The sequence below is a fragment of the Nicotiana tabacum genome, chromosome 1 (genome assembly GCF_000715075.1).
Source record: "Nicotiana tabacum cultivar K326 chromosome 1, ASM71507v2, whole genome shotgun sequence".
Lineage (NCBI taxonomy): Eukaryota > Viridiplantae > Streptophyta > Magnoliopsida > Solanales > Solanaceae > Nicotiana > Nicotiana tabacum.
The window spans coordinates 124872477-124900091 of NC_134080.1; the positions used below are offsets into that span (position 1 = coordinate 124872477).

At 37.1% G+C, this 27615-nt stretch overlaps 1 protein-coding gene across 1 annotated transcript; it reads left to right on the forward strand.

The window, feature by feature from the left end:
- The first annotated feature begins 24057 nt into the window (after positions 1-24057).
- Positions 24058-26490, forward strand: LOC107807984 (putative serine/threonine-protein kinase PBL15). The gene is made up of 5 exons (XM_016632462.2): positions 24058-24647; positions 25049-25184; positions 25388-25524; positions 25641-25764; positions 25888-26490. Exons 1-5 carry the CDS (start codon positions 24234-24236, stop codon positions 26337-26339), a joined length of 1263 nt encoding a protein of 420 aa, XP_016487948.1. The 5' UTR covers positions 24058-24233; the 3' UTR covers positions 26340-26490.
- Positions 26491-27615: the final 1125 nt, after the last annotated feature.

Consider the following 27615-nt stretch of genomic DNA (forward strand, 5'->3'; position numbering starts at 1 on the left):
ACGGTACGCACATCGGTGGGAGCGACTCCTTATCTTTTGGTTTATGGGATCGAGGCTGTAATACCGGCAGAGGTAGAAATTCCTTCGCTTCGAATCATTGTCGAAGCAGAAATCGAGGACAGCGAGTGGGTTAAGACTCGGTTAGAGCAATTGACGTTGATTGATGAAAAGCGGATGGCTGCAGTTTGTCACGGACAGTTATATCAACGAAGGATGGCCCGTGCTTACAACAAGAAAGTCCGACCTCGGAATTTCGAAGTAGGTCAGCTGGTACTGAGGCGTATTCTGCCGCATCATGAAGAAGCAAAAGGAAAGTTCGCCCCAAATTGGAAAGGCCCATACATCGTAAGGAAAATATTGCCAAGAGGAGCATTGTATTTAGGTGATATCGAAGGAAATGACCCTGACACAGCGGTGAATGCAGATGCAGTCAAGAGATACTACGTCTAGATCATACTCCAAGCAGTCCTGACACATTTGAAAATGGCGAAGGTTTTATCCCCCACTACTCCCAAACACTACCCAATCCTCTCTACAAAAAGAAAAAAAAAGAGAAACAAAAAAAAAAGACAAAAAACAAAACAAAACAAAATTTGATTGAGGCCTGAACTACGTTCGACTTGATTCCGAAAGGATACGTAGGCAGCCTCTCCCTGAGGTTCAGTCACACCAACAACAAAATCCCATCCACCCTGAAATCGAAAACCGGGGCACGTCGGACACTTGAGAAGTTTAATATCCACTACCATCTCTTTACCAAGCACAAGCCTTCAAATCAATTACCGAATATGGTGGGGAACCAATAAGCGTCACAAATGGAGACCAGCACACTCTGAATTGAGAGAGATAAAATGAGAGAGTCTCGGCGGTGAAAACCTTCGGGCACCACGAGGCGACGGGAGTAGAGAAACCAAAATGAGAGAGCTTGTTTAGTAAAAACTCGCAAAGAGTGCTATCAAGCGATGACAGGAAGAGAAATGAGAGAGGTCAGCCAGCGAAAACCCGCAAAGGGCGCTGTTGGCCGAAAAGGGATGACGCCACTCCAAGAAGGTCTCGGCAAAGTTCCACCGGTTTTGGAATCACAGATCTGTTCTGGTTCAGGAAAACGCAAGTTCATGGAAGGTCGGACGTCCAGTCCAAAGAGCATGTCATGTCATTTAAAGCCAGCGTTATCTTCCTCAGATAAGTCTTTCTCGTCCCGAAAAGGGGTATTCCTTTTCTGATTTGTTTTCCCCTGCTTTGTTTCTTTTCGAATCCCTTTTGCATTTTAACCCCGAGTTTAGGACACACCGGAAAGAGTAGGTGGCATGGTTTGTTTGCATGGAATCCCGTCTCATAAAGGAAAACACCTCATCTCGTTGATATGATTACCCAAGCATGATGAATCATGACGTTTGATGGTGTTCCGGAGTAAAGAAGAAAGAGAGAAATCTTGAAATCTTCCCCAGCAAGTCCACCTTCGGACAAGTCCCCACAGAGTCTCCCCCTGTACAAAACCCCACAGAGTCTCTCTTTTTGTACAATCTCCCACAAAGTATCCCCAGTAAAAAAAAAAATCCCTGTTGGAATTTCATCAGCACATCCCCAGCGAGTTCTTTTGTAAATATTCCCCAACAAGCTTACCCCAACAAACCCTGGGAAACCCGTTTTGAAACCAAAACCCAGCATACCCCATTGTACAGAATCCGCACAAAGAATCCACTTTGTAAATATTTCCCCCACATAGCTTCCTCTTGTACAAATTCCCACAGAATACCTCCAATAAAATCCCCGTTGAGAACCTTCAATCAAAACGGGACAAAAAGAAAAAAGGGCCTTACGAGGCAAATCATCACAGAATCCGGAAATACAAGCCTGAGCAGTCTAAAGGTTTCGCCATTCAATTCGAATCAATGGCGGGACTTCACAACAGAAGTAAAAACGCAACGAAGCAATTGGGAACGATCAAGGTCACCAAACCGACCGTCATTTTCAAACTAACAATTATTCTTTGTCTGAGAAATTGAAACAGGTGTTAATCCAAGACAACCGTGCAAGAAGCAGGTGTCGCCCAAAGAAGAAGGTACACGGGTACAAGAAACATTTTGGCAATAAGGAATTCACTCAAAAGGTAAGTTCCCGCAAAACTCCCTTATATCTTCTATTAAAACAAGAAAACTCAAAAAATAGATCGTGTAGTATTCTCGAGCTTTATCCCCAGCCAATCAGCATTAGGGTTTTAAACCCTAAACTGAATTTCCCTTTTAGTCAGCATTAGGGTTTTAAACCCTAAACTGAACTTTTTCCTTTCAGCCAGCATTAGAGTTTTAAACTCTAAACTGAGCTTTTTTCATGCAATCAGCATTAGGGTTTTAAACCCTAAACTGAATTTTCCTTTCAGCCAGCATTAGAGTTTTAAACTCTAAACTGAGCTTTTTCATGCAATGAGCATTAGGGTTTTAAACCCTAAACTGAATTTTCCTTTCAGCCAGCATTAGAGTTTTAAACTCTAAACTAAGCTTTTTCATGCAATCAGCATTAGGGTTTTAAACCCTAAACTGAATTTTCCTTTCAGCCAGCATTAGAGTTTTAAACTCTAAACTGAGCTTTTTCATGCAATCAGCATTAGGGTTTTAAACCCTAAACTGAATTTTCCTTTCAGCCAGCATTAGAGTTTTAAACTCTAAACTGAGCTTTTCCATGCAGTCAGCATTAGGGTTTTAAACCCTAAACTGAACTTTTTCCTTTCAGCCAGCATTAGAGTTTTAAACTCTAAACTGAGCTTCTCCATGCAGTCAGCATTAGGGTTTTAAACCCTAAACTGAATTTTCCTTTCAGCCAGCATTAGAGTTTTAAACTCTAAACTGAGCTTTTCCATGCAGTCAGCATTAGGGTTTTAAACCCTAAACTGAACTTTTTCCTTTCAGCCAGCATTAGAGTTTTAAACTCTAAACTGAGCTTCTCCATGCAGTCAGCATTAGGGTTTTAAACCCTAAACTGAATTTTCCTTTCAGCCAGCATTAGAGTTTTATACTCTAAACTGAGCTTTTTCATGCAATCAGCATTAGGGTTTTAAACCCTAAACTGAATTTTCCTTTTAGTCAGCATTAGGGTTTTAAACCCTAAACTGAACTTTTCTTTTTAGTCAGCATTAGGGTTTTAAACCCTAAACTGAACTTTTTCTTAGGGTTTTAAACCCTAAACTGAGTTCTTCCTTTGATCGGCGTTAGGGTTTTAAACCCCAAACCGAACCTCTCCCCAACTAGCCGGTGTTAGGGCTCCAGCCCTAAACTAAGCATCCATATCCTCTTTCATCAATTTTATGAACTTCCTGGTGAATAATTAACGAAATTTTCCTAGTGAAACTGGGGCAGAAAATTTCGTTCGTTTGTTTGTTTTTTCCCGCAGTCTAACCTCGAGCTACACGGATCGAAATGACCCACGAGATGAGTCTCAACTCAAAATCAAAAAAAATAAAAAAAATAAAAAAATAAAAAGAGAAGACATCCAGAGATATCAGAGTGAATGGAAAGCAGATCGACTCCAACGTTTGACTAAGGTCCTAAACCCTGCCAATCGTGTCTCACTCAGTATCCCAGAGGTTGAACGAGTCGCCGCAACTCGCAAGCATCAAGATTCAGATCGGAGTCTACAAGCAGGAGCAGCTAAGACCCAAGATCAAGTCGTAAAAGAATCATAGATAGGAATCTTGTAACTAGCAGTTGACATGCATATAAGTAGTTAGTTCAGTTTCCAATTTTCGTTTGGTTGTAATAAGGCGGTCAGTGACGTAGCAGTGACAACAGCAACAGCAGTAGCAGCAAGCATTGCCATCCCATGGTAGTCCCAGCTACCAAAACTTCCCGAACTACATTGACCTGATTCCTGTTTAGCCCAGGATATGTAGGAAATCTTTGAAGCAAGATTCGGTCAGATCTTTCAAAAATGCTTCGTACGGAGTGGTCCATAGGCAAAAATCGCTCATACACGCTCACTTTATCTTTGCACGAAAACTCTTCGTGTTTCCGAACAAAGAGGGGCAGCTGTGAGCACGTGATTTTTGTTTTACGCGACAATCACTCCAAAAGAAACAAAATAATAGCAATTGGTTTTTACTGTACATTTGCTGGATTTTTACGTGGCATTTTTTGCTAGTTATTTGTTGATTTTGCCCATGGTTGTTTTATTCAATAAAAAAATAAATATAAAAAAATATATGTCTATATGTCGTGTGAACCGCAATCTGTTTATTAAAAGAAAAATAAAATATGTGCGTCCTTCATTGTATTTTGTCATTAAGTGTTTAGTATAATTAAAGGTTAATTGTGTGATAATTGTTGTCCAAAGTTTACATGGTATTATTTGGCAAATTATTTTAAGGAATTAAAAAGAAAAAAAAAAGAAGGAGTTTCAGACTTGGGCCAGTCCGGTTTTTAAAACAAAACAAGCCCAAACAAACTCAGCCCAAACCCCATGTAAACCCGGTCCAGACCAGCTGGCCTCAGGGAGCCTTCCAAACGACACCGTTTTACTGCAGTCTGATCTGGGCCGTTGATCTCAAATTGATCAACGGCCAAGATCACATTCCCCGTAACCCACCAACAAACCCGACCCGTCTCACCCGGACCGACCCCAAACCTTTATCCTTGAAACGACGTCGTCCCTGGTTAGCCAAAGGATCCTGGCCCTTCATCTCATCTCATCCAACGGCCAGGATCCATTTGCTCACTAACTATATAAACTCCTAACACTACCCTGCCCCCTATCCAAACCCCAGCCTTCGTCGTCCTCACCACAACCCCCAAACCCTAGAGCCGCCCTAGTATCCCCCACCATGAAAACCGGCGGCATGAACGCCGGTGACCTTCCCCTTAACACCATAGAACCCCCTTGACGTCCTGAACCCAAATCTACCAACCACATACCTCGAATCCTATCCCGCCTTCTCGAATCTTCATTTGAAGATTCGAGTCGGAACCTAATCTACACCGATCTGCCTTGAAATCATACCAGACACTCCCCAGGCCCCCCTCGTGACCAAACCATACTTGGTTTGGTCCGAATCTAACCAGGGAAACACGAATCCCAAATCTAAGTTTTTGAACTCTAGTTTTCCCTGTGCATGTTCCGTGCTTTGTTCAAACTGAAGAGATTAAGGCCCAATGGACCTTAATCGAGGTGTTTCTCATCCGAGAAACACTTCGTTTAAAAGTCCATTCAACCTTAAAGAAGGTCCGTCCAAACGCCAGTGGATTTTTCCTGATTTGTTTTAAGGTGAGTTAATTTTCTTTTCTTTATTTCAGTTCGTATGTTTGTGTGTTGTTAAAGGCCTGTCCGCATGGCCAAACTTTTTGTTTTGTGTTTTTGAACTGCTATTGTCCACCTTGGCCGGACCTCTGTATTCAGTCAGTTTCTTTCTTCATAATGCGTGTGTATAAATGTATGTTTCAATTGAATCCGTAACTGGTCATTCATTTAATTCTTAGGGCCTTTCTGTTTGACATTGCAAAATGAACCCCTTATGTGATACTGTTAAATGTCTGATTTTTGGCTACGATTGTATGTGTTAATGCTAATATAGTCGAGTCGACATGTGTCGTCGATTAGTTTCAACTGTCCAAACAATAACAAATCGAGTTGCTTCTGTTGAACATTTGCCTGAATCAATTAAGAACCAAGTCCTGTTAATTATAATCGTTAATATGATTTCAGAAACCTAAGGCTTGGTCTGTAACTAAAATCTGAATTGATGGCATGTGCACTTGTGCACAGCATGTGCATTGTGCACAGCCTGGTCCCTGTACAAAGGGCTTTTGATTTAGAAATGGTTTGACAGCATATGCTGTCAGATATATTCTACTGCCCATGCTTGCTTTTAGTTAATAAAATAGGAAAGGAAAGCCTGCCAGGGAATATTGATGGGGTTAATACTTAATTAGCTAAGTGGAACTGAAAAGGGGCAGCACATGGGAGGGGTATTTGATTAATCCAACAGGTTGATAAAGGGCTGAGGTTTAGGCTTATAAAAGAGGGACAGAATTAGGAGACAAAAAAGATAGAAAAACATCTAATAGACTGGGGAGAGAAGAGAAGAGAGGGGAAAGAAAATACACACTCTAGACCTTAAGAGCTGATAGAAAAGAAACACACACACACTGTGAAGATAGAAAGAAAAGAGAGAGCTGACAGGAATAGAAAGAGAGCAAGAAAGAGAGAAAACAGATTAAGAAATCAGAAACTTGGTCTTGTTTGTCTGAAGTTCATTTATTGTCAATACGTTAGGCAGTGTTCTTTCTTCTAAATTTCAATCGAGATTATTGTTAGTGTTCTGCTGCATTTGGTATATTCCGGAATTGGACTGTCTGGAGTATCACACTGTGTGCTGTTTCATCGGGTTGTTTCTCCTTCAACTCTAGTTCCATCTCGCAACAGAATCCTTTCTGTTGTGCTGTTCTGATTGCTGCTGCTATCTTGCTCACTATTGCTGCTGCATTTTTGTCCTGCTGCTACTGTTAATTCTGCCTTTTTGCTGCTGCTGATTCCCATCTTCTTCTTCTTCTCCTTTGCACTTTCAGCATTTTCAGGTACACATTTCAAGTCCCATATTGATGTAATTGAAACAGTTTGAAAGCATGAAATGAAAAAGGTTGAAGAAGTTCAAGCATTTGCTGTAATATTCATAGTACATTAACAGGCCTTGTGGAAATTGATTTAGCTTATGTTTCAATAGTTCAAAAGAGTATACTGATAGCCGACTGAGTTTCACCCCTTTGTATTTGAGCTCGACAATTGTCTGTTAGTATAAGTATGCATATTTCGACTTTACACAATACTGTTTTCTGTTTCATTTAGTTTTTTTAGTAAGACTAGTCCATATAAGTTTGGTGGTTAAGTTCAATACAAGAAATGCTCAGACTAAACGTTGTATTTCGCTAACTCGTATATGATTCCTTGTCAAATTAAAGCATTTCACTTCGCCAGTTATCCTTTAACCTAGTTCAAATAAGTTCAGTTAAGTTCAAATTAAGAAATGTGCGGATTAAGTATTGCATTTCATCTATCTCATATGTAATCTTTTATTCGACCAAATCATTTTCGTAAAAGGCATGACGTTTTTTTTACTTTAAAAGTAATCAATCAAAATTGACAGGAGTTTGGTTTAAGCTGAAGTATATACTTCAATTAGCACACACACTTTCCTTTCTTCTATCTCTGGAAATAAAAATAATAGAAATGTAGTCACTGTAGGATACCCTTCTAAAAATAATAAGACGAGCCTCGCCAAATAAAAAAAAAAAACCAATTGCGGGGCCCTCAACAACTAATGATAATTATTTAGAATTCAAGATAGGCCATTTAATAAATTTCATGGCCTTCTACAAAGATAATAACGCGTTAGACTCTGTTGGCGCGGCTTAATTAAATCACATTCTTAAATTCGGGTGCACATTGATGTGACCCAAATCCAAATCTCAACGAAGTCCAAATGTGTCGACAATCACGGGTGCATTGATTGTGACGTGGTTCGAGATGCATTTTCACGACGTTGCAATTCTGTAAAATAAATGATAATAATAAAAGCGGTTAAAACTTAATAAAAGCACATAAGTCACAACATGTATTTAAATCAGATATTTAGCCATTATAACAATTTAAGCGACCGTGCTAGAACCACGGGATTCGAGGGTGCCTAACACCTTCCCTCGGTTCAACAGAATTCCTTACTTAGAATTTCTGGTTCACAGATTTCAATTGGAAAAGTCGAAAATTTCCTCGATTTGGGATTCAAGATAAACCGGTGACTTGGGACACCAAAAGCCAAACCTTTCCCAAGTGGCGACTCTGAATTAAATAAATAATCCCATTTCGAACATTGTCACTTAAATTGGAAAAACTCCACCCGCGCATTTTAACCCTTCGGGGCGGGCGCGCAAAAAGGAGGTGTGACAGTTATAGAAAGGATTAACTGTTTCCAAGTTAAAGTCCCTAAGAATCAAAGAGATGGAATTAGTTAATTAAGAGTCACCACAAAGCTCTAATAGTCCATTAACTAGATCAAAGGAGGTAACACATCAAGATATTGGAGACAGTAAACAAACACTGCAGCTGGCCGGGTATAGATCTTTCGTCCTTTTCCCATCCAAATCGCAACATTTGGTAAAAGTAAAACCAACATTAATTCGTATTGATTTCAAAAGTAGAAGTCAACAAGCAAACGCTCTGTCAATAGTAGGGGTGAAAATTGGGCGGGTTGAGATGAATTTGGGTGGGTCAAGATGAGTTAGGTCAATAAAAAGGTCATTGTCCAATTCAGGCCAAAGTGTACTTGGGCTAAGATGGGCTGGGTCAAGATGGGTTATATAATGAGTCATAACCCAACCCGCCCAACTTGACCTATATTTTAGCACCATGCATAAAAAAGCCTTTTACCTTAAAATATGTAAGTTGAAAAATATTTTGCGGGTGGGGGTGGGGGTTGGGTGGATGGTGCAGAAAAACAAAAAAACAGAAAATTAAAAATAATAAACAAAAAAGTAAAAAATAAAAAAAATTGAGGGGGTTTGCGTCGGGGTGGGGGGTGGGGGTAGAGTGGGTGGGTGGTGCAGGAAAAAATAGAAAATTAAAAATACAAAAAAAACTAAAAAAAAAAACTTTTTTGGGGGTTTTGCGGTGGGTGGGTGTGCAGAAAAACAAAAAAACAGAAAATTAAAAATAATAAAAAAAAAAAGGTAAAACAAATTTTTGAGCGGGTTTGCGCGGGGTAAGGGTTGGGTGGGTGAGTGGTGCAGAAAAATTAAAAATACATAAAAAAATTAAATTTTTTGAGGCGGTTTTGCGGGGGTGGGATTTGGGGTAGGGGTAGTGGTAGGGTGGGTGAGTGGTGCAGAGTTACAAAAAAAACATAAAATTGAAATATAAAAAAAAAAGTAAAATTGTTTTAGGAGGTTTAGGGGTAGGGGTAGGGTGGGTGATGTAGAAAAACAAAAAAAAAAACAGAAAATTAAAAATACAAAAAAAAAAAAAGTAAAATTGGGGCAACTAAGTAAATTTCTAGATAAGTTGGGTTGAGATCCCTTTATTTTGGGTGAGTTTCATGGGTTGTATTTGGGCTGCTTAATGAGTCAAAATGGGTTATAAAAAATAATGGGTTAACTTGAGCTCAGCCCAAATTGACCCATGAGCTAAAATGTTTGTAACTCAACCCATTAATCTCTGGGCGGGTTAGATGGATTTGAGCTCAAATTGCCACCCATAGTCAATAATATCGGGGCATTTGCATCTATATCCGCTTTTTGTGTCACGTTTTAACTTGTGCCCGCTTTGCACAAAAAATTGCAAGCGTACCCACTTTTTCACGTAACTTCAGCATACGGGGCTGAAGTAGCAAAGGCAATCACGCAAAACTTCAGCATTCTAGTAGACGAGACTGAAGTAGCAAGTGTGCTGAAGTTTTTGTTTGTAATTGCCGAACTTAAGCATAGTAGCTGAAATTTTGTTCTCTATTTGCTGAAATTTTTGTTTGTAATTACTCAAATTTTTGTTTTTGAGCTGAAGTTTTTGTTTTGTAACTGGCGAATTTCAGCTCTAGAGCTGAAGTTTTTGTTTTTGTAACTGGCAAACTTCAGCTCTAGAGCTAAAAATTTTATTTTGTAACTGGCGAACTTCAACTCTAGAGTTGAACTAAAAAGTTTTCAAAATTTGGTATTTTGTCAAGTTTCAATCACAACTCATCCCTTTCAAACCCTCCGAGGAAAAAAAATGGATTTCTTATGTTTGCTAGCAATTTAATTCAAATTTCCTCTTTTCTGAAACTGGTAACAGACTATTGAATTCCAGGACAGTTTCGTTTTTGACATTGTTTGAAATTGAATATCGTCTATGACTCAACATGTCGTTTCTTCTCTTTCTGATAAAAGCTAGTATGACTCCGAGGAAATACCAAATTGATGAACTAATAGGTTTCTATCTCCACAGCCCATGTCAATTACTGGAACATTTTCACAATCAGCGACTTCAGAAAGGAGTGGCCTATCGGATTGAGAGCAGATATAACTTTGAGGAGGAGAAGGAGGAGGAGAAAAGAGGTTAAAGTTGTTTAAAAAGTAGGTACAAATTAAAAAAAAATTTAAAAAATGGGTATAGATTAAATGGGGGTGACCAAATATGGCGCCCCGTACAATTTTTAACAGTAGAATCTTTCACAGTTGTGTTTGCCTTAAAATATTTGTCTACCGCAGAAGAATGTATTTTACACCAAATAAGAAAAAATTACTTGCGCCGTTACATTCATGGTCGTCGTAAATTGAACTCATACTTTATTTAATTTGTTTCAGTTAACATGTAAACATTATTACCATCCTTAACTATTCAAAATTTTACGAAATCACTGATTCATGCACCATTCTCACATATAATGTTAGTAAAAGCTATCTTCCTGAATACCTAATCAAGCATTCAAAAATATTTTCAAAATAATTTTCGAAGATCTATAGAAAAAGATTTTATTTCACACCAAACACTCCTTCAACAAAAGTACTTATGCATCATACAGCCAATAATAATTATACAGGAAGCATAGACAGGACTCGATATGGATCAGGCTATACTTAACCACACAAACATGCTCTCTAGTGGTAAATAACCATTAATCTCTTGGTTTTTCAGAAGCCAAAGGCAACCCAAAACCAATATTAAATTGATTATATAACCAGAGGCGGATTCAGGATTTGGAGGTTGCGGGTGCCACATTATTTTGAACAATAGCGCACATGATTTTGCATAAGCGGCATCAATATTTACAGAAGAAATGCAATACATAAGTTTATCATCAGTTATGTATTGAGTCTTAAGTTATATGAAGTCTATAGTTTAATTCTACCTAATAATTTTTTTTTTAACAATAGAAGCTCCCTTAATTTTTTTTTTAAACAATAGAAGCTCACTTTTTTTTTAACAATAGAAGCTCGCTTAAATATCTGTCAAAAAGATTATCTAAGTCGTCGTTTGAACCTTTGACCAATAGAAGAGAAATTAAGGTTCTAACCAACACGCTAGGAAGCAGCTATTAACCAGCAGACTAGGAATCGGCCTTTAGTAGGATGGATTGGTGCAGCATGCTAAAAGGGTGTAAAAAAGTATACAAGATTGGAATCGAACCCACGCCCCTTGAGAGCTAAAACTGAGTCTTCACCAGTGGCACCTTCTGCTATTTGGTCACTCTGGGTGGCACAACTAGTATTTAACCTATTTCTTGTACATATATACATAAATATACAAAGTTTAATCGAGGCGTCCGGGTGGCGTGGCACCCCAATCCACCTACATAAATCCGCCCCTGTATATAACAAAAAATCTTGAAACGAGAGAAGGATTACATATAATTTAAGCTCTGTAGTTAATTAGGATATTCCTCTCTGTTAATTTAATTGACCTCAAGTATGTACGGGCAAAATATCCCACCAACTTTGGTCGTAGAGGTTGACTCCGAGCAACATTTTCCAAAGCTAGTGACGTTATAAATACCTCTGGGACCACAAATTAAATTATCATATATTTTTTTGTGTATATACATGAATATGAATGTGACATATTAGGAATTATATTACCGTGTATATAGCATCCAAAGTATGGTTGTTATAGTGGAGCAGGAAAAGAAGTTTCTAACGTCATTTACCACCTCATTCACTTAACTACTCCAAGATATTTGATTTATATGTGAACCAGATGAAAATTTTGGAGAAGCATACATTGACCTCAAATATATCTTTCTGTTTTTGTATAAGAACCTCGTGTCCTATATATGGATTTTACGAGTTATATAATATGCAAGTTGTTTATCAATTTCTAAGAAATGTTTATTAGAAAAGAAGTGTACAATATAAGTACATATCCCTGGATTCCTTGACGAAAAAAGGTGCATGGTGGAAAATTTACAAAAAAACAGAAGATACATCATGGAGCAAGTAAAAGAGTGAATTACCACTTTACTTCCTTAATCTTTTAGGGGTTGTTTGCTACAAGAGATAAGTATAATGTCACGACCCGAATTTTCCACCCTCGGGAGTCGTGATGGCGCCTACTCGTAGAAGCTAGACAAGCCGCAAAATTTAAAAATCACTAACTCTTCTGTTTTAATCCTTTTTTTAACATCTTAGATTAACAGGTAATCAGCATTGAATATTAATGATAAATAGAACAAGTGGAAGACTTAAACAGATAAAGATAACCAAAATCAGTACTGCAATGCCAATATACTCCTCTACCCGGGATCTGATGTCACAATGTCACGGACTGTCTATGAGTACTACATACAAATATCTGAAAAAGAAAATACAGTCTGTCTCGGAAACAAGTGAAAACAGAACATATAAATAGATAGAAGAGAACGTCGGGCTTGCGGACGCGTGCAGGACTACATCGGGATCTCTGGCTGGACTGAAGGCTGGCTCCCCAAGTGCTACTGTCCAAATGCTGCTTTGGTATCTGCACATAGTGCAGAGTGTAGCATCAGCACAACCGACCCCATGTGCTGGTAAGTGCCTGGCCTAACCCCGACGAGGTAGCAACGAGGCTAGGACCAGACTCCAGATAAACTTGAGCAGTTATATAATATACAGCGGAAAATAAACAGGAAATAAAAAATTTAAATAGGGGGGGTACTGCTACGAAGAAAATATCAAATCCAGCAGAAACTTAAAAGAAATATGGGAGAACAATTCAAAATCTACAACAAACAATAATAACACTGTTGCGGTGCGCAACCCGATCCTTCCTCATTTAACTCTATTGCGGCGTGCAACCCGATCCATTTATATCACTGTTGCAGCGTGCAACCCGATCCAATATAACATTGTTGCGGCGTGCAACCCGATCTAATATAACATTGTTGCGGCGTGCAACCCGATCCAATATAATATTATTGCGGCGTACAACCCGATCCAATATAACATTTATATACCTTTAACAACAACCATACCAAGAGTCCCGACAAGAGATCACCAATATACTATACTATCCTGGCTAGGGGTGGGCATAAAATTCGAAAAATCGAATTCCGAACCGGACCGAATTAATTTGGTATTTCGGTTTCGGTTTCGATTTTTTCGGTATTTCGGTCTGATTCGGTATTTCGGTACGGTCCTCGGTATTAAAATTCTGAAATTTCGTTATATCGAAATACCGATTTTTAAAAGATATTTTTTTAATTCTTAGTTTCTTACTGCCAGCCCATCGCCCACCCCCAGCCCATCGCCCCAGCCCAAACGGCAAACCCTTATGCTCAGTAGCCCCCCAACCCAAGCCCACTCTAAACTCTTAAAGGTTCGCTGGTAGCAGTAGGTTAGGGCATTAGTAATTTAGCATTTAGGTTTAGCAATTTAGTCTTTAGACTTTAGAGTACAGTACAGTGTTGATTCAGGCATTCAGCGGCGATTTGGCGATTTGGGCATTTGCGATTTCCGTCTTCCTGACGATTTTCGACTTCTGAGCTCTAACTCCTCACTCCTCACAACTCACAAATTTCGGGCAAATGAAGACGTTGCTGTTGCGAACTTGCGATAGTTTCAATTTTCAAAGGTATGTTTCCACATGTTTAACAGTTTTTCCCTCTTTTCTTCTTGGATGAAATTCGTCTCCATATCTAGTTATCTACAATATAATCTCTTTTCCAACTTGTACCTGGGAAAAAATTACTGATAGAAAACACAATCTCTTCTCACTGTTGCTGAGTTAGTGTGTTTGTTAACATTTGTATTATATAAAATTTTTGTTTTATGATTAGCAACTTGATGGCAGTTGTATGAAGAATTTGGTTGGGTTTTAATTTATTTCCTCTGTTTATATTGATGTACTAGAAGTATTTAGAAATTCTGTAATGTGTTTCTTCAGTTTGGAATATTGTAGGAAAGACAATCTCTTTGAATTTTCGAAGAGGTAATATTGTTAACAATTTGCTTCTCTGTTTGGATTTATCAAGAAAGAATGGAAAAGCCAAAGGACTTGAAAAGTACAGTTGATTAGCATTTTATATAGCATGTGCTTTTGAATTTTTAGGCCATGTATATTGGAATGTAACAAAGTTTAATGCTATGGATAGAAAGTAGAAACTATAGTAATTTCTGCTGATTGTTAGCATCTTTTAGCATCTTTTAAATGAAGATGAATGTTAATTTTGGATAGCATCTTTTAGCATCTATTGAATGTTGATTGTTAGCATAAAGAACTGCTAGTGTTACTGTTAGCATCTTTTAGATGATTGTTAATTTATGTTTATATTTGTTTAATTTTGTATAGATGGAAGATACAAGTAGAGTAAGTGATGTTGGTTCAAGTGAAAGTTTACCTATTACGGTAGATAGTAACACCAACACCATTGATACTCAAGATTCCAAGAAAAGGAAAGCCATGCAACCTAGGTCTGACGTTTGGAACCATTTTGATAAATTTGAAGTTAATGGGGTTGGGAAAGCACGATGTTGATATTATAAACAAGCTTATGCTGCTAATTCATCTAAGAATGGAACAACAGGATTGAAGAATCATTTGCTTAGATGCAAAGAATACCCACTTAACATTGCTAAAGATAATAGTCAAACAAAGATAAATTTTCAATCTTTCCAAAATGATGAAGGATCAATTTGGAAATTTGATCAAAAAGTGGTTAGGAGGGCCTTAATTGAGATGATAGTTATTGATGAACTACCATTTAGCTTTGTAGAAAATGAAGGCTTTATGAAGTTTATGAGAAAAACTCAACCACTATTTTGTCTTCCTTCTAGTAGAACAATAACAAGGGATTGTTATGAAGTTTACGGTGAATTGAAGCAAAATTTAAGAAGTTCTTTTAGAGAAGCACAACCAAAAGTTTGCCTCACAACAGACACATGGACTTCATTACAAAGAATAAATTATATGTGTTTGACAACCCACTTCATTGATAGGGATTGGAAGTTGCATAGAAGAATACTAAATTTTTGCCCTATCACTAGTCATAAGGGTAAAGAGATGGCTAAAGCTATTAGGGATTGTTTTCTTGAATGGAAACTAGACAAGGTTTTTACTATTCACCGTGGACAATGCTTCTTCAAATGATGTCACAGTCAAAGAATTGTCTAAACAGTTAGATATGTGGAAAACTAATATGATGAGTGGTAAACATCTTCATGTGAGATGCATGGCTCATATACTAAATCTAATTGTGCAAGATGGTTTGAAAGAACTTGATGCTTCTGTGACACGTGTTAGAAATATTGTAAGGTATGTGAGATCTTCGCCTGCAAGGACTTTAAAGTTTAAATAGTGTTGTGAACATGTAAAGGTAGAATGTACCAAAATATTATGTTTGGATGTTCCTACTAGGTGGAATTCCACCTATTTGATGTTGGATACGGCACAACACTTTGAAAAGGCCTTTGACAAGTTTCATCTTTTTGATGATGGATTTTCTGCTTATCAATGTTCTCATCTTTGTGAAGATGATAGTAGTGCAGGTCCTCTTGAATCTGATAATTGGGTGAATGTGAGAAATGTGATAGAGTTTCTTGCAAGATTTCACGAGCTAACTAAAAAAGTTTCAGGTTCACGTTATGTCACTTGTAATTCTCATTTTGAGGATGTATCTGAACTTTATTGTCATTTGAAAATGTGTTTAGCTAGTGAGGATGAGCATTTGAGAAAAATGACTGAGCGAATGCTAGAAAAGTTCAAGAAGTATTGGGGTGAGCCTGAAAAGATGAATAAAATAATTTTTATTGCTTCCGTCTTGGATCCACGTAACAAATTTGAATATGTTGAGGGAGCACTTGAAGAACATTAGTGAAGAACAAGAGCCTTTTAGTGAAGAATTTGATATCTTGATTTGGTGGAAAACACATGCTCCTAGTTCAAAATAATATATCATGATTTTTCATTTGTATGACATATTTGGTCGAATTATTTTTAGATATGGAAAATAATGTAAGCACTACTACCATTGTTTGATGTATAGTTGCAACTTGCATCTTGAGTGGTAAGTTTAATACTCTATTTGTTTGGTGATATACTTAATACTTTTGTAGTTTTGTTCTATCATCATCAAAATATAATATTCTAACATATGATATATATTTTTTTTAGGCAATCATGCCTAAAAAAGATAACAGAAGAAGATACGCTCCGATATTTGGGAACACTTTGAGGTGAAAGAAGATAACAGAGAAGTTCGCAAAGTAGAGTGCAAGCATTGTGGTCAAGTCTATAATGTTAATCTAAAGAGGAATGGAACAATTGGTTTAAGGAAGCATATTAAGTGTTGTCTTGCGCGTCTTCCTGGAATCCCCTTTTAAGAATTAAGACTGTTTTTGTTGAGGGTGCCCTCTCTGTTTTTGTTGCACTATGTTTAAGTGTTAAGACTGTTGCAGTTGGCCAGTTGCACTGTGTTTAAGTGTTAAGACTGTTTTTGTTGTATTGTATTTAAGTGTTAAGTGTTAAGACTGTTGCACTGTTAAGTTAATTCTGTTGCATCTGCTGCATCTGTTACACTGTTAATTCTGTTAAGACTGCTGCATCTGTTGCACTATTGAATTTGCAGATATGTTAATATATTATATAGTTGTGTAATATGTAGTTGTGTACAGATTCAATTTGATTCTTTCAGTTTTGGAGTTAGGTAGAATTTGCAGTGCACTGGCGTCAACAATTTTGGAGTAGAAATATAACATTGGCGTCAACAATGTTATTCAGTATTAGATTCTCTTTAGTAAGAACATAAATTCTCTTAGTGGCGTGCAGAACTGCAAATTGTAAAGAACTTGTTCAGCTTTTGCTTTTCAGTTATTTAATTGTGCATGTGCACTGTTATATATCAGAACAGATTCTTTCACAATGAAAGTTTCAATTGTGCATGTGCACTGTTAGCATTAATTATTTAGCGATTATTAAACTGAAACCGTACCGAACCAAAATAAGAAATACCGAACCGTACCGAAATATTTTGGTATGGTATTTGGTATACACAATTGATAAACCGAATACCAAAATACCGAACCGAAATTCTTAAATACCGAACCGGAATACCGAATGCCCACCCCTAATCTCGGCAAGGGATTCGACAGTAAAAGTAAATACGTTTCGGCAAGGAAGAAACAACTATAACTAATCTTAACTCAACTTCTACTCATCTCAGCTAGCACCCATACTCAATCATAAGTAATTTCCACGAAAACAAACTTAATCCTTACTCAATATCGAGAATCTTCAATTTAAGCAACCGTAGTAGTATTTAAGAATACAATAGATTTCAATTTAAGACTCACGGTCATGCTCGACACCAACGTATAGATACTCGTCACCATACCTATACGTTGTACTCAACAAGAAACAAATAGCAAATAGGACACCACTCCTAATCCCTCAAGCTAAGGTTGGACCGAACACTTACCTCGAACTTTAACGACCAACTCAATCCTCAAACACCGCCTTTCCTTTGGAATTCGGCTCCAAATCAATTGTATCTATACATAATCGACTTCATAACATCAATAAACGCTAAACAATCCAATTCCAATGCTTAATTATAACTTTCTAATTATTCTTCCCAAAAATTCAAAAATTGACCCCGGACCCGCTTGGTCAAAATACGAGGTTCGGACCAACAACCGATCACCCATTCACCCACGAGCCCGAATATATAATTAGTTCCAGAATTTGACCCCAAAACGAGGTCTAAATCACAAATATGTAAAAAGCCCTAACTCTATCCAAATCCCTAATTTTCTACCCTTAAGAACATGATTTAAGCTTAGAAATCTAATGGGTGTTAATGGAAATTGAAGAAAATGAGTCTAAGATTACATACCTATAAATTGGTGGTGAAATCACCTTTCAAAAATCACTCAATTTGGAGTTTAGATGAAGAAGTTATGAGTTTTGGTAAAAATCCCGTAATGGCTACTGTTTCTGGACTTTTAAAATAACTGGGCGGATTTTGTCATCGCGTTCGCGATAAGCTCATCACGTTCGCGATGAGTTAGGTCTGACAGACCTTCGCATTCGCGGAAGATGGCTCGCGTTCGCGGAGAAGTAACTCCCCGAGCCTTCGCGTTCGCGTCCCAGTAGTCGCGTTCGCGTAGGTATAATTTTCCCTTCCCCCTGACCAGGCTACAAGCCTTCGCGTTCGCGATACCAGGCCCGCATTCGCGAAGGGTAGCCCCCCAAAGCTTTGCGTTCGCGACCTGGGTCTTGCGTTCGCTTAGAAGGAATTTTCCTTAAGCACAATTAACTCATTGCGTTTGCGAGGGTCCTCCCGCGAGCGCAAAGAAGAAAATACCAGAATACCAGCAACTCAAAACCTGCAACCTTTTAAGAGTTTAAAACCTTCCGAAACACATCCGAAACTCACCTGAGCCCTCGAGGCTCCAAACCAAACATACGTACTAACTCAAAAACATCATATGAACTTATCAGTGCGATCAAATCGCCAAAATAATATCATTAACATCGAATTAAACCTCAAAATCAAAGAATTATTTCAAACTTCTTAAAAACATCAAATTTTGCAATTAAGGTCCGAATCACGTCAAACGGATTCCGTTTCTTACCAAACTTCACAGAATTATCTTAAACTACATATAAAACCTGTACCGGGCGCCGGAACCAAAATACGGGCCCGATCCCAGCATGTTCTAATCAAAATTCATTTCAAAATCCTTTAAACAATTTGAGAAAATAATTTTCTTTAAAAATTCATTTTCTCGGGCTTGGGACCTCGGAATTCGATTCCGGGCATACGCCCAAGTCCCATATTTTCCTTACGGGTCTGGGTCCATTTACCCAAAACATTGACCGAAGTCAAATTTATTCATTTTATAGTCAAAATTTATCATTTTCACAAATTTTCACATTTAGGCTCTCTAGCTACGCGCCCGGACTGCGTACACAAATCGAGGTGATGTTAAAAGAGGTTTTTAAGGCCTCGGAATACAGAATTTCAATAGATTTTGAAAATATATTTATCCCATGATTAGTTATATATATTAGCTATGCCACTGAATATTATTCCCCTATCCTAAAAGGTTAACGAGGTAAGGTAAAATGTAATAATGTCCTCAAATTGTTATTTGAAAATGTGGAAGTAACACCAGTTCGGAAAAGCCCTTCAAGACTAACAGAAACCCTTAAAGAGAAATATTCCTTTCTAGTCCCAAACATATTCACACTACTATCATTTGAAGAGTTAGATAATATATTTACACTAATTGAAGCTTTATACTATATGTTTAATTCTACATAATATGATTTACATTTTTTTTTATGTAATTTCAAAATACACAATTTTATTCAAAAACTTTAAGAAATCAACGTTGATTTCACGCATACAATTATATAAATTGACTTAGGTACTGCGAAGCTGTTATTATTTTTAAAGCTAAGTGTCACGACCCAAACTCCCATCGGAGCCGTGACGGCGCCTAACCGCATGCTAGGCAAGCCATCAACATCACAATAATAATAAACTCAAATAATAGAACTTAATAATCTCAATAGCAGAATAAACAAAAGAGAATTTCAAGGTCTGCGAACGATATAGCAGCTATCTCGTAGCCTCCCCAAGCTAGGTCCGGTGTGAACTCTAGCAATCACCACACCCAGCAATATGAATACAACTAACCTCATGCACTCAATAAGTAACAAACCTAAACTCGAGTTGAAAGCAGTGACAAGCTCGTAAGAAGATTAGTGTCCAACAACAATAATAAATAACTACACATGATATAATGATAACAGTAAAAGAAAACAACTCAAGAGATGTCATGTTCAACCCGTTCACAAATACAAAAAATTAGACAAGCTTCCAAGTATAATAGTCAAAGCCCCAATTATACCACCGAAAATCACTAAGACATGAGTTTATCAAGAAAATTGTGATTTTCAAACTTTCAACAAATACCATATATCATGAGGAAAATACATATCTATGCCTACATGTTAAATATTCATGTCAAGTCAATAATATCACGGTGAAACCCTCAGGTATACTCACACTCAGCACACTCACGGTGCCTGGTACATGTGCCCCTCACTATCACACACAATCACACACAGCATTGTAGGTGAAACCATCAGATATACTCACACTCATCACGCTTATAGTGCCTGGCACATATGCCTCTCACCATCACACACACAACCACACTCAACACTGTACGAGTTCCTGGCACAAATGCTCCTTAACAAATCACATATATAATCATGTGCCTGCGCTCACTGTGAATACCAGACTCCGGAAAGACGGGTCCTTGCCCAAGCTCTGATCAGATATAAATCAACGATCAGTATAACCATTACAGTGTGCAACCCAATCCAAATATCAATCTGTTGCATCATGCAACCCAATTCAAATATAAATCATAATATGACTCTATAACCCACATCAATCATCAACTGCTCAAGTCTCCATATACCAATATGTCACAGAAACATAATCCAGTATACCACACGGTATATCACAATGTACCACAAATTAAGCATAAACTCATGTCACACACAAGGACACCGATAACATATCAAAAGTGCACAGAGATAGAGTTATAACACGTGGATATAATTATCATGACTGAAAAAATGACTACGGCTAAGGTAAATAGCTCAACATAGCAAAATAGATCTATCATGTCTCAAACAATTAAGCAGGTAGCCTAGACATGATTTCTAACATGAATAATAACTCACGTAGTCATACAAGTGGAGAAAATATGATATCAAATAAGATAGAAAAATAAGGCATACAATGAGGTGCACGCATATACGATCATTACCTCGTATATACGTCACTCCCATTACATAACAAATACCATAATCGACGGAAAATTACCCTCAAACCCAAATTTAGACGAGTTACCTGCCTTAGGGACGAATCTATATGTAAGATACGGGGTGCCACGCTACCCGCAAGCTTTAGTTGAGACTATGCAATATCATGCATGTACATATAGAAGGAAGGTAAACTAATAATTTAAGTGGAACCCCCAGTAACAAAATGGTTCAAGGTGCCACTGGTGAGGTACTCTCAGCTACACCCTAGTGGTGCGAGATTGAATCCACCTAGAAAAACTTTTTAAAAGCTTTTTTTTGATTAATTTAAGACTGCTACAAACTTTTTAAAAGCTTTTGTTTGTAATTTAGGATCTTCTGTAATTTAAGACCCTAAATTACAGAAGGAGGTTTACTCCTTTATTTCTTCTTTCTCTTTCCTTAATTGCTCTTTTTTGTATTAGTAGTTTGTATTGACTTTTCTTTGATTTTATTAGTTTATTTAAAAAATTCTTTTCTCCTTTTTTCCTTTAAACATTAAACATAAATTATAAAAAAGGTCTTTCACAAATCTTTTTTATCCTTATAAAAAAATCACCACTATTGTGCTTTCCCAACTCTTCCATGATTTATGAATAGATGGTAAAAAATTAATATTTTCTCCAGGAGCACAACTCCGGTAAATCTCCAGTAGGACAATTGTATAAAATATTGAGTGAGTTAGTTTTCATAAAAATAGTAAATTGAAAAATATTGGTAAACTTACTTCTATTTTAATGTATAGAGTGCTTATTGATATAAGTTTTTGCCTTGAGTATTTAAATATAAATTGATAATGAGCCTTTTTTTCCTTATACTAAATGCGTCCTCCAGTTGAATCTTATGCCTTTCTCCAAGTTATTATAATTATTGTATATTTTTTTGCTCGATAGATTTATCTATATTAACTTTAAAAATGAATAACCCGAACCGAACCCCGAAGAAACCAAAGCGATTAAATTTATAACTATTAAAACATGTAAATTGTTATATAGCTACGTCCAAAATTTGTGGCATCAGAAGCCTCTAAATCCTGGATCCGCCTCTGACTTACCTCATCCGGGCTAGTCTTCAACCTCGAATCGTGCAAAACCCTAATCTAGCTCTCCAACCGCGCAAATCCAAGCCAAACATTATCCAAGGAAATCAATAATGTCATAAGAAGCAATCCCAATCCATACAGCTTCGATCTTTGAAGAAATCCCCAAAAGTCATCAAAAGTCCATTTGGGCATGCATACTCGAAATCCGAAACCAATACTAAAATTCGATAGCCCATAACTTGCCTAGTGCAAATATATAATTCGTTCCCAAAATTGATTCCAAGTCGATACTCAATTCTCTAAGATAATCCCTTTCAAAGTGTAGGCAAAAAGCCTAAATTTTCTTTCAAAATCCCAAGTTTTAGGTAAAGAAATCCATGGGTAATCAAGATATAAAGCCAAATCCAAGTGAGAACTGTTTACCTCCAATGTAGTAGTGAAATTGCTCTTCAAAATCTCCTCTTCTCGAAGTCTAGGGCACAAAATATGAAATAATAGACAAACTCCTGAAATTAGCAACTTAAAGATCTGCTCCAGGTAAATGCTTCGCGATGGCGATCCAAAGCTTCGCAATCGTGAAGCACATAAATGCCACTACCCAAATTAGCCTCCGCGATCGCGACAACTCAAACGCGAACACGGAGCTCTCCAGCTCTAACTCAATCAAGAACGCGTCACACCACCCGCGAATGAGAACAACAACTCCAGCCAGCCTTATCCTCTACGCGAACCCGGACCTGTGCATGCGAATGTATAAACCAACTCCTCCACCTTTCACGATCGCGTCATCATACTCGTGAATGCGAAGACAAAATCTCAGTTGCCTCAAAATCTACTTCGCGATCCCATGCAACCCACCACGATCGGATGCAAACCTGTACACCAGAAAACCAACAACCTCAAAGTGGTTCAAAATGATCAGAAGCCGCCCCGAAACTCACCCGAGCCCCTCGGGAACCCGTTCGAACATGCCAATAACTCCATATACATAATCCAAACATATTCGAAAGCTCAAAACACCAAAATTTAACACCAAAACCAAGAATAACAAGATCAACCTCTTAAGTTCATAAACTTCCGACTTCGAACTAATCGTCCGATTCCAATCTAACCAATCTAGAATGAACCCAAACTTTGCACACCATTCCTAAATAATAAAACGCACCTATTTTAATTTTCGAAAAAAATAATATGACCCCGATAGACTTAAAGTCCACTCCCGGTCAAACTTGTGAACTCTCCAGTTCCTCAAATTGTCAGCTTTCACAAATAGAGTTGAAACCTTCTAGGAACATCCAAATTCAAATATGAACATACGCCAAAGTCCAAAATCACCATACGAACCTATTAAAACCATCAAATTCCTATTCTGAGGCTGTTTACTCAAAATCAAACCTTGGTCAGCTCTACTAATTTAAAGCTTCAGAATTGAGAGTTACTCTTCCAAATTAACTACGAACCCCGCGAAAATCAAAACCAACTATTTTAACAAATCAAAATACATAATTTGAAGATACTCAAGGTCTCAACCTGCCAAACAGAGTGTTAAAGCTCAAAACGACCGGCTAGATCATTATGCTAAGAGTGTAGTATGTTAAATAATATTACTACTGCTCACAACAAAAAGTAGAAAGAAGAAAAAGGCACATCTGAAAATACATTTAATGTTGGAAGACAAATAATTTAACTTTTGAGTACTAACCGTGTAAAAAACTTTTACACAACCGAGTCAGCTAAAATAAATTTAGCTAAATATATAGTCGTCCATAGAAAATAAGATTAGTAACTAAAAATATAAGATATTAATTAGTACCATAAGCTAAAATACTAGTAAAAACATTCTTTACACCATTTGTGTATCTCAAGTACAACAAATAGCATCTCTTTTACAAGTGTCTTGTATACGTTTCAGTTTTCGTTAATCTGCAATTCAAACTTCAGTTCTCTTTATCATACTTTTTCCAAACCACCAATGAAATGATATTTGCATATATTTTCACACCAGAAAAGTACACAATTTCTTCAATTTGATTCGCCCAAAGTCAAGTCGGCATAGGTGACATTTGTTCCCAATTCTTTTATTACAAAATGGACACCTTTATTGCATGAAGACAAGTACGTAGTTGACAAATCAAGCAACAATAACAATCCCATAGAAAAAAGATTAGAACAACAATACCCTATTTAGTAGAGTGGTTGGAGCAGTTACAGAAAGAATGTCCTTACCTCATTGTGGATAATCAAGGAAAACTAAATTGTACGTACTAGATTAAACTAATTAAACCCCCCTCAATTATTTTTTCTTTATTAATTACCTTTATCTAATCCTCATATCTTCCTTCTTATATTTCTCATCAACTTCTCCATCTTTTTTCCTCACCAAATCATGAAAGACTCAAAATCTTGGAGACCCTTTACAGCAAACTGCTGCTCTGTCGAAGATCAAACCATTTTTGGTAATTTTAGCAGGTGCAAGACCTCGAAATCGGATTTTTCAAAGAACATAGCTCCATTGCCATCTTTTCGTAGGTTGTCATTCTCGGATTTGAGCAGATCATCATCAACTAGGATTAATGAGGATCTTGCACAATCATTTGGTCCTGACTTGTTTGATTTTCAGTTGAGTGAACTGCGTGCCATTACGCAGAATTTCTCGACTAATTACTTGCTTGGTGAAGGTGGTTTTGGGACAGTGCATAAAGGTTATGTTGATGAGAATTTGAGGGCTGGTTTGAAATCTCAAGCTGTTGCTGTTAAGCTTCTTAATATTGAAGGGCTTCAAGGCCACAGGGAATGGCTGGTAAAATTACATATTTCCTCTTCTTCTTATTATCAATTTCAAGTATATTGTGGAAATTGTCGAAATTTCAGATTATATCGTTTTATTTTAGTAATATATCAAGAAAATACTCTTTTACTGATATCAATTATTTTATGAATTATGAAGAGACATGAACTCTTTAAAAAAAAAACTTGAAATCCTTGACTCTGCAGTGTACAAGCTTGGACTTCACAGTTTTATTGGGGTCCACATGGCTCTGTTAAATTATTGGTGATTTTTTTTAAAAGGTCTTCGTAAACACCATCAGCAAGTTAAAGCTAAGAAGTCAAATCCCAATAGAAAATCTTTTGTTTTTTCTGTGTTTATAATTATTGTATGTTTTAAATTATTTAATAGTTAAGTGTGTTTTTGGTTGATAGGCGGAAGTAATATTTCTAGGACAGCTAAGGCACCAAAATTTGGTAAGATTGATTGGGTACTGTTGCGAGGATGAAGAACGCCTTCTTGTTTATGAATTCATGCCTAGAGGCAGCCTTGAAAATCATCTCTTCAAGAGTAAGTTCTTTTTTTTTTTTTTTAGCCCCAACAAGAAAAATAATTCCTTTTCATTTTCAATATTACGTGACCCGAGAATAATCCTTAAAATAGACCATAAGGCATAGTTACAATATTTTTGATAACGGTTTTGTCTAATCATGATTTGACTCTTTAGTGAATAGTGATGAGTAATTTGAATTACTATTTCCAACAAATTGCAGGGTTATCAAACTCACTGCCATGGGGTACAAGATTGAAGATAGCAATTGGAGCAGCCAAAGGCCTTGCTTTCTTACATGGCGCTGAAAAACCTGTTATTTACCGTGACTTTAAAACCTCCAACATCTTACTGGATTCTGTATGTACATCTCTAAATTTACCCCTTTTTTTTTTAACTTCTTTATTTTATTTTAACAACTACAAGTATTATTTGCTAATAGTTTTTTCTTCTTCCCTTCTGTGCCATATTTTCAGGACTTTACTGCTAAATTATCAGATTTTGGGCTTGCACATATGGGCCCAGAAGGATCAAACACTCATGTTACTACTAGGGTAATGGGCACTTACGGATATGCTGCCCCTGAATATGTTAGCACAGGTACTATTATGATCCACAAAAAGAAGTCTTTTGTAGACATGTGCATTCATTTGTTTGTGTTCAGTCCTATTTTTATTTAAATACACTAAGGTGTAACTTTTTCATGCTCCACTTGTGATGTAGGACATCTTACTACCAAAAGCGACATTTACAGCTTTGGTGTGGTCTTGCTAGAACAACTAACAGGAAGAAGAGCAATGGACAAAACAAGACCAAAGAATGAACAAAACTTAGTCGATTGGACAAGGCCCTACTTGTCAAGTAGTCGAAGATTGCGTTGCATAATGGACCCTAGACTTGGAGGACAATATTCAGTAAAAGGAGCAAAAGAAATGGCCCATTTAGCTTCACAATGCACAAGCTTAAACCCAAAGGACAGGCCCAAAATGCCAGCCATTATTGAAACCTTAGAAAGCCTTCAACCACTAAGGGACATGGCTGTGGCTTGTGGACAATGGCCACCCTCTCCAAAATCAAGCAATAAGTATGTTGTTTATTCTCCAAAAGGCAACAAGGACAGCAAAATAGTGGTTATCAAGAATTCTCGTATGGCTGTTCATAGTAAGAGCAAGTAAATTTCTGTATGAAGAATTGTGCCTGAAGTAATTAAGTATCTATATATTAATATTGTATCTAAAGTATGGAGTTGAAGTAAGGGTCTAACTTGTTTATGTAAATAAACGAAAGTTATAAGGTTTTTAATATACGAAATCTTCTTTATAGCGATGCGATGGTGTTGGAGGCATTTTGACACACTCGTTTCAATTTGGTTAATACCTCAAAATCCCCCTAAACTATATCGATTTTGTGAGTTCATACTTAAACTATACCCCCTAAATTAACTACAATGTACCCACTGTAAAATACTCCTTGGAGTGCCATGTGTCAAAAAAAGTGGGTCAAATCTATAAAAGGCGCCTGAGAGCTAAAATTTTGTCCCCGAATGTTCAATAGCTAATTAGTCCAAAAAATAATTTTTCCTAATAGTTTTTTATTATTAACTGTATTTTTTAAAAATAAATTCCTCATTTCTATCTCTCTTTATCTTCTCTCCTTATTCCTTCCTTCTACTACTACTTCTTCTTCTTCTTCTTCTTCTTTATTTTTTTGGACGAATCCATCTGTCTTCTACATCTTCCTTCTTTAATCTAAACTCAATTGGGTTTTAGAAATTATAAATTTCATCTTAAGTTTCTTCCTTTTTCTCTTACCTTTTCCCCCTTTTGGTATTATCGAAAAGCTGCATAAAAAATGTGATATAACCAGATTTTAAAGCTTACTCATGGCCACTGGGGCTACTTCAAATGCAATCATGGATTAATCATCATAGATCAAGCTAAGAATTTTAACCATCAAAGAAATATAAACAAACAGTTAGAGCAAAAATAGTGAATTTCATTAATGATTGATAAGATTCTACCACAAAGCATAAGAAGAAATAAAAATACTGAAAACATGAGCAAAAGAAACAAAACGTCACGAACTAGGTCACTAGTTGATCTACACTAGGCTAGGAGGCTTAAGGCTGGGAAGAACTAGGTGCTTGGTTTTTGACTTGGAGGATTTTCAACATAGATTGAAGAATGCCATCATTCTTCTCTTTTTCTCTTGGCAGCTCAGTTCTGAGAGAATCTCTCTTAGTCTCCACCTCAACCAACCTCTTCTTCAGCCTTTTAATCTCAGCATACTTAGCTCCACTTTCTTGCCCCAAGGCTCTGACCTTGCTATTCACTGGTATCTTTTTGGATGAACTAGGTTCTTTAGGAGTGACATTGACTTCATAATGTCAAGCAAACAGAGTATTAACCCAAAAATGATCCATGCTTGGACTGACCTCCCATTTTTTCATAG

What these genes read in the sequence shown, in the direction of transcription:
- LOC107807984 (XM_016632462.2), top strand. Translation starts at nt 24,234, where the DNA reads ATGAAAGACTCAAAATCTTGGAGACCCTTTACAGCAAACTGCTGCTCT. An exon ending in CCAACATCTTACTGGATTCT is followed by an intron (nt 25,525 to 25,640) that starts GTATGTACATCT and finishes CCATATTTTCAG; the next exon opens with GACTTTACTGCTAAATTATC. An exon ending in CCCTGAATATGTTAGCACAG is followed by an intron (nt 25,765 to 25,887) that starts GTACTATTATGA and finishes CTTGTGATGTAG; the next exon opens with GACATCTTACTACCAAAAGC.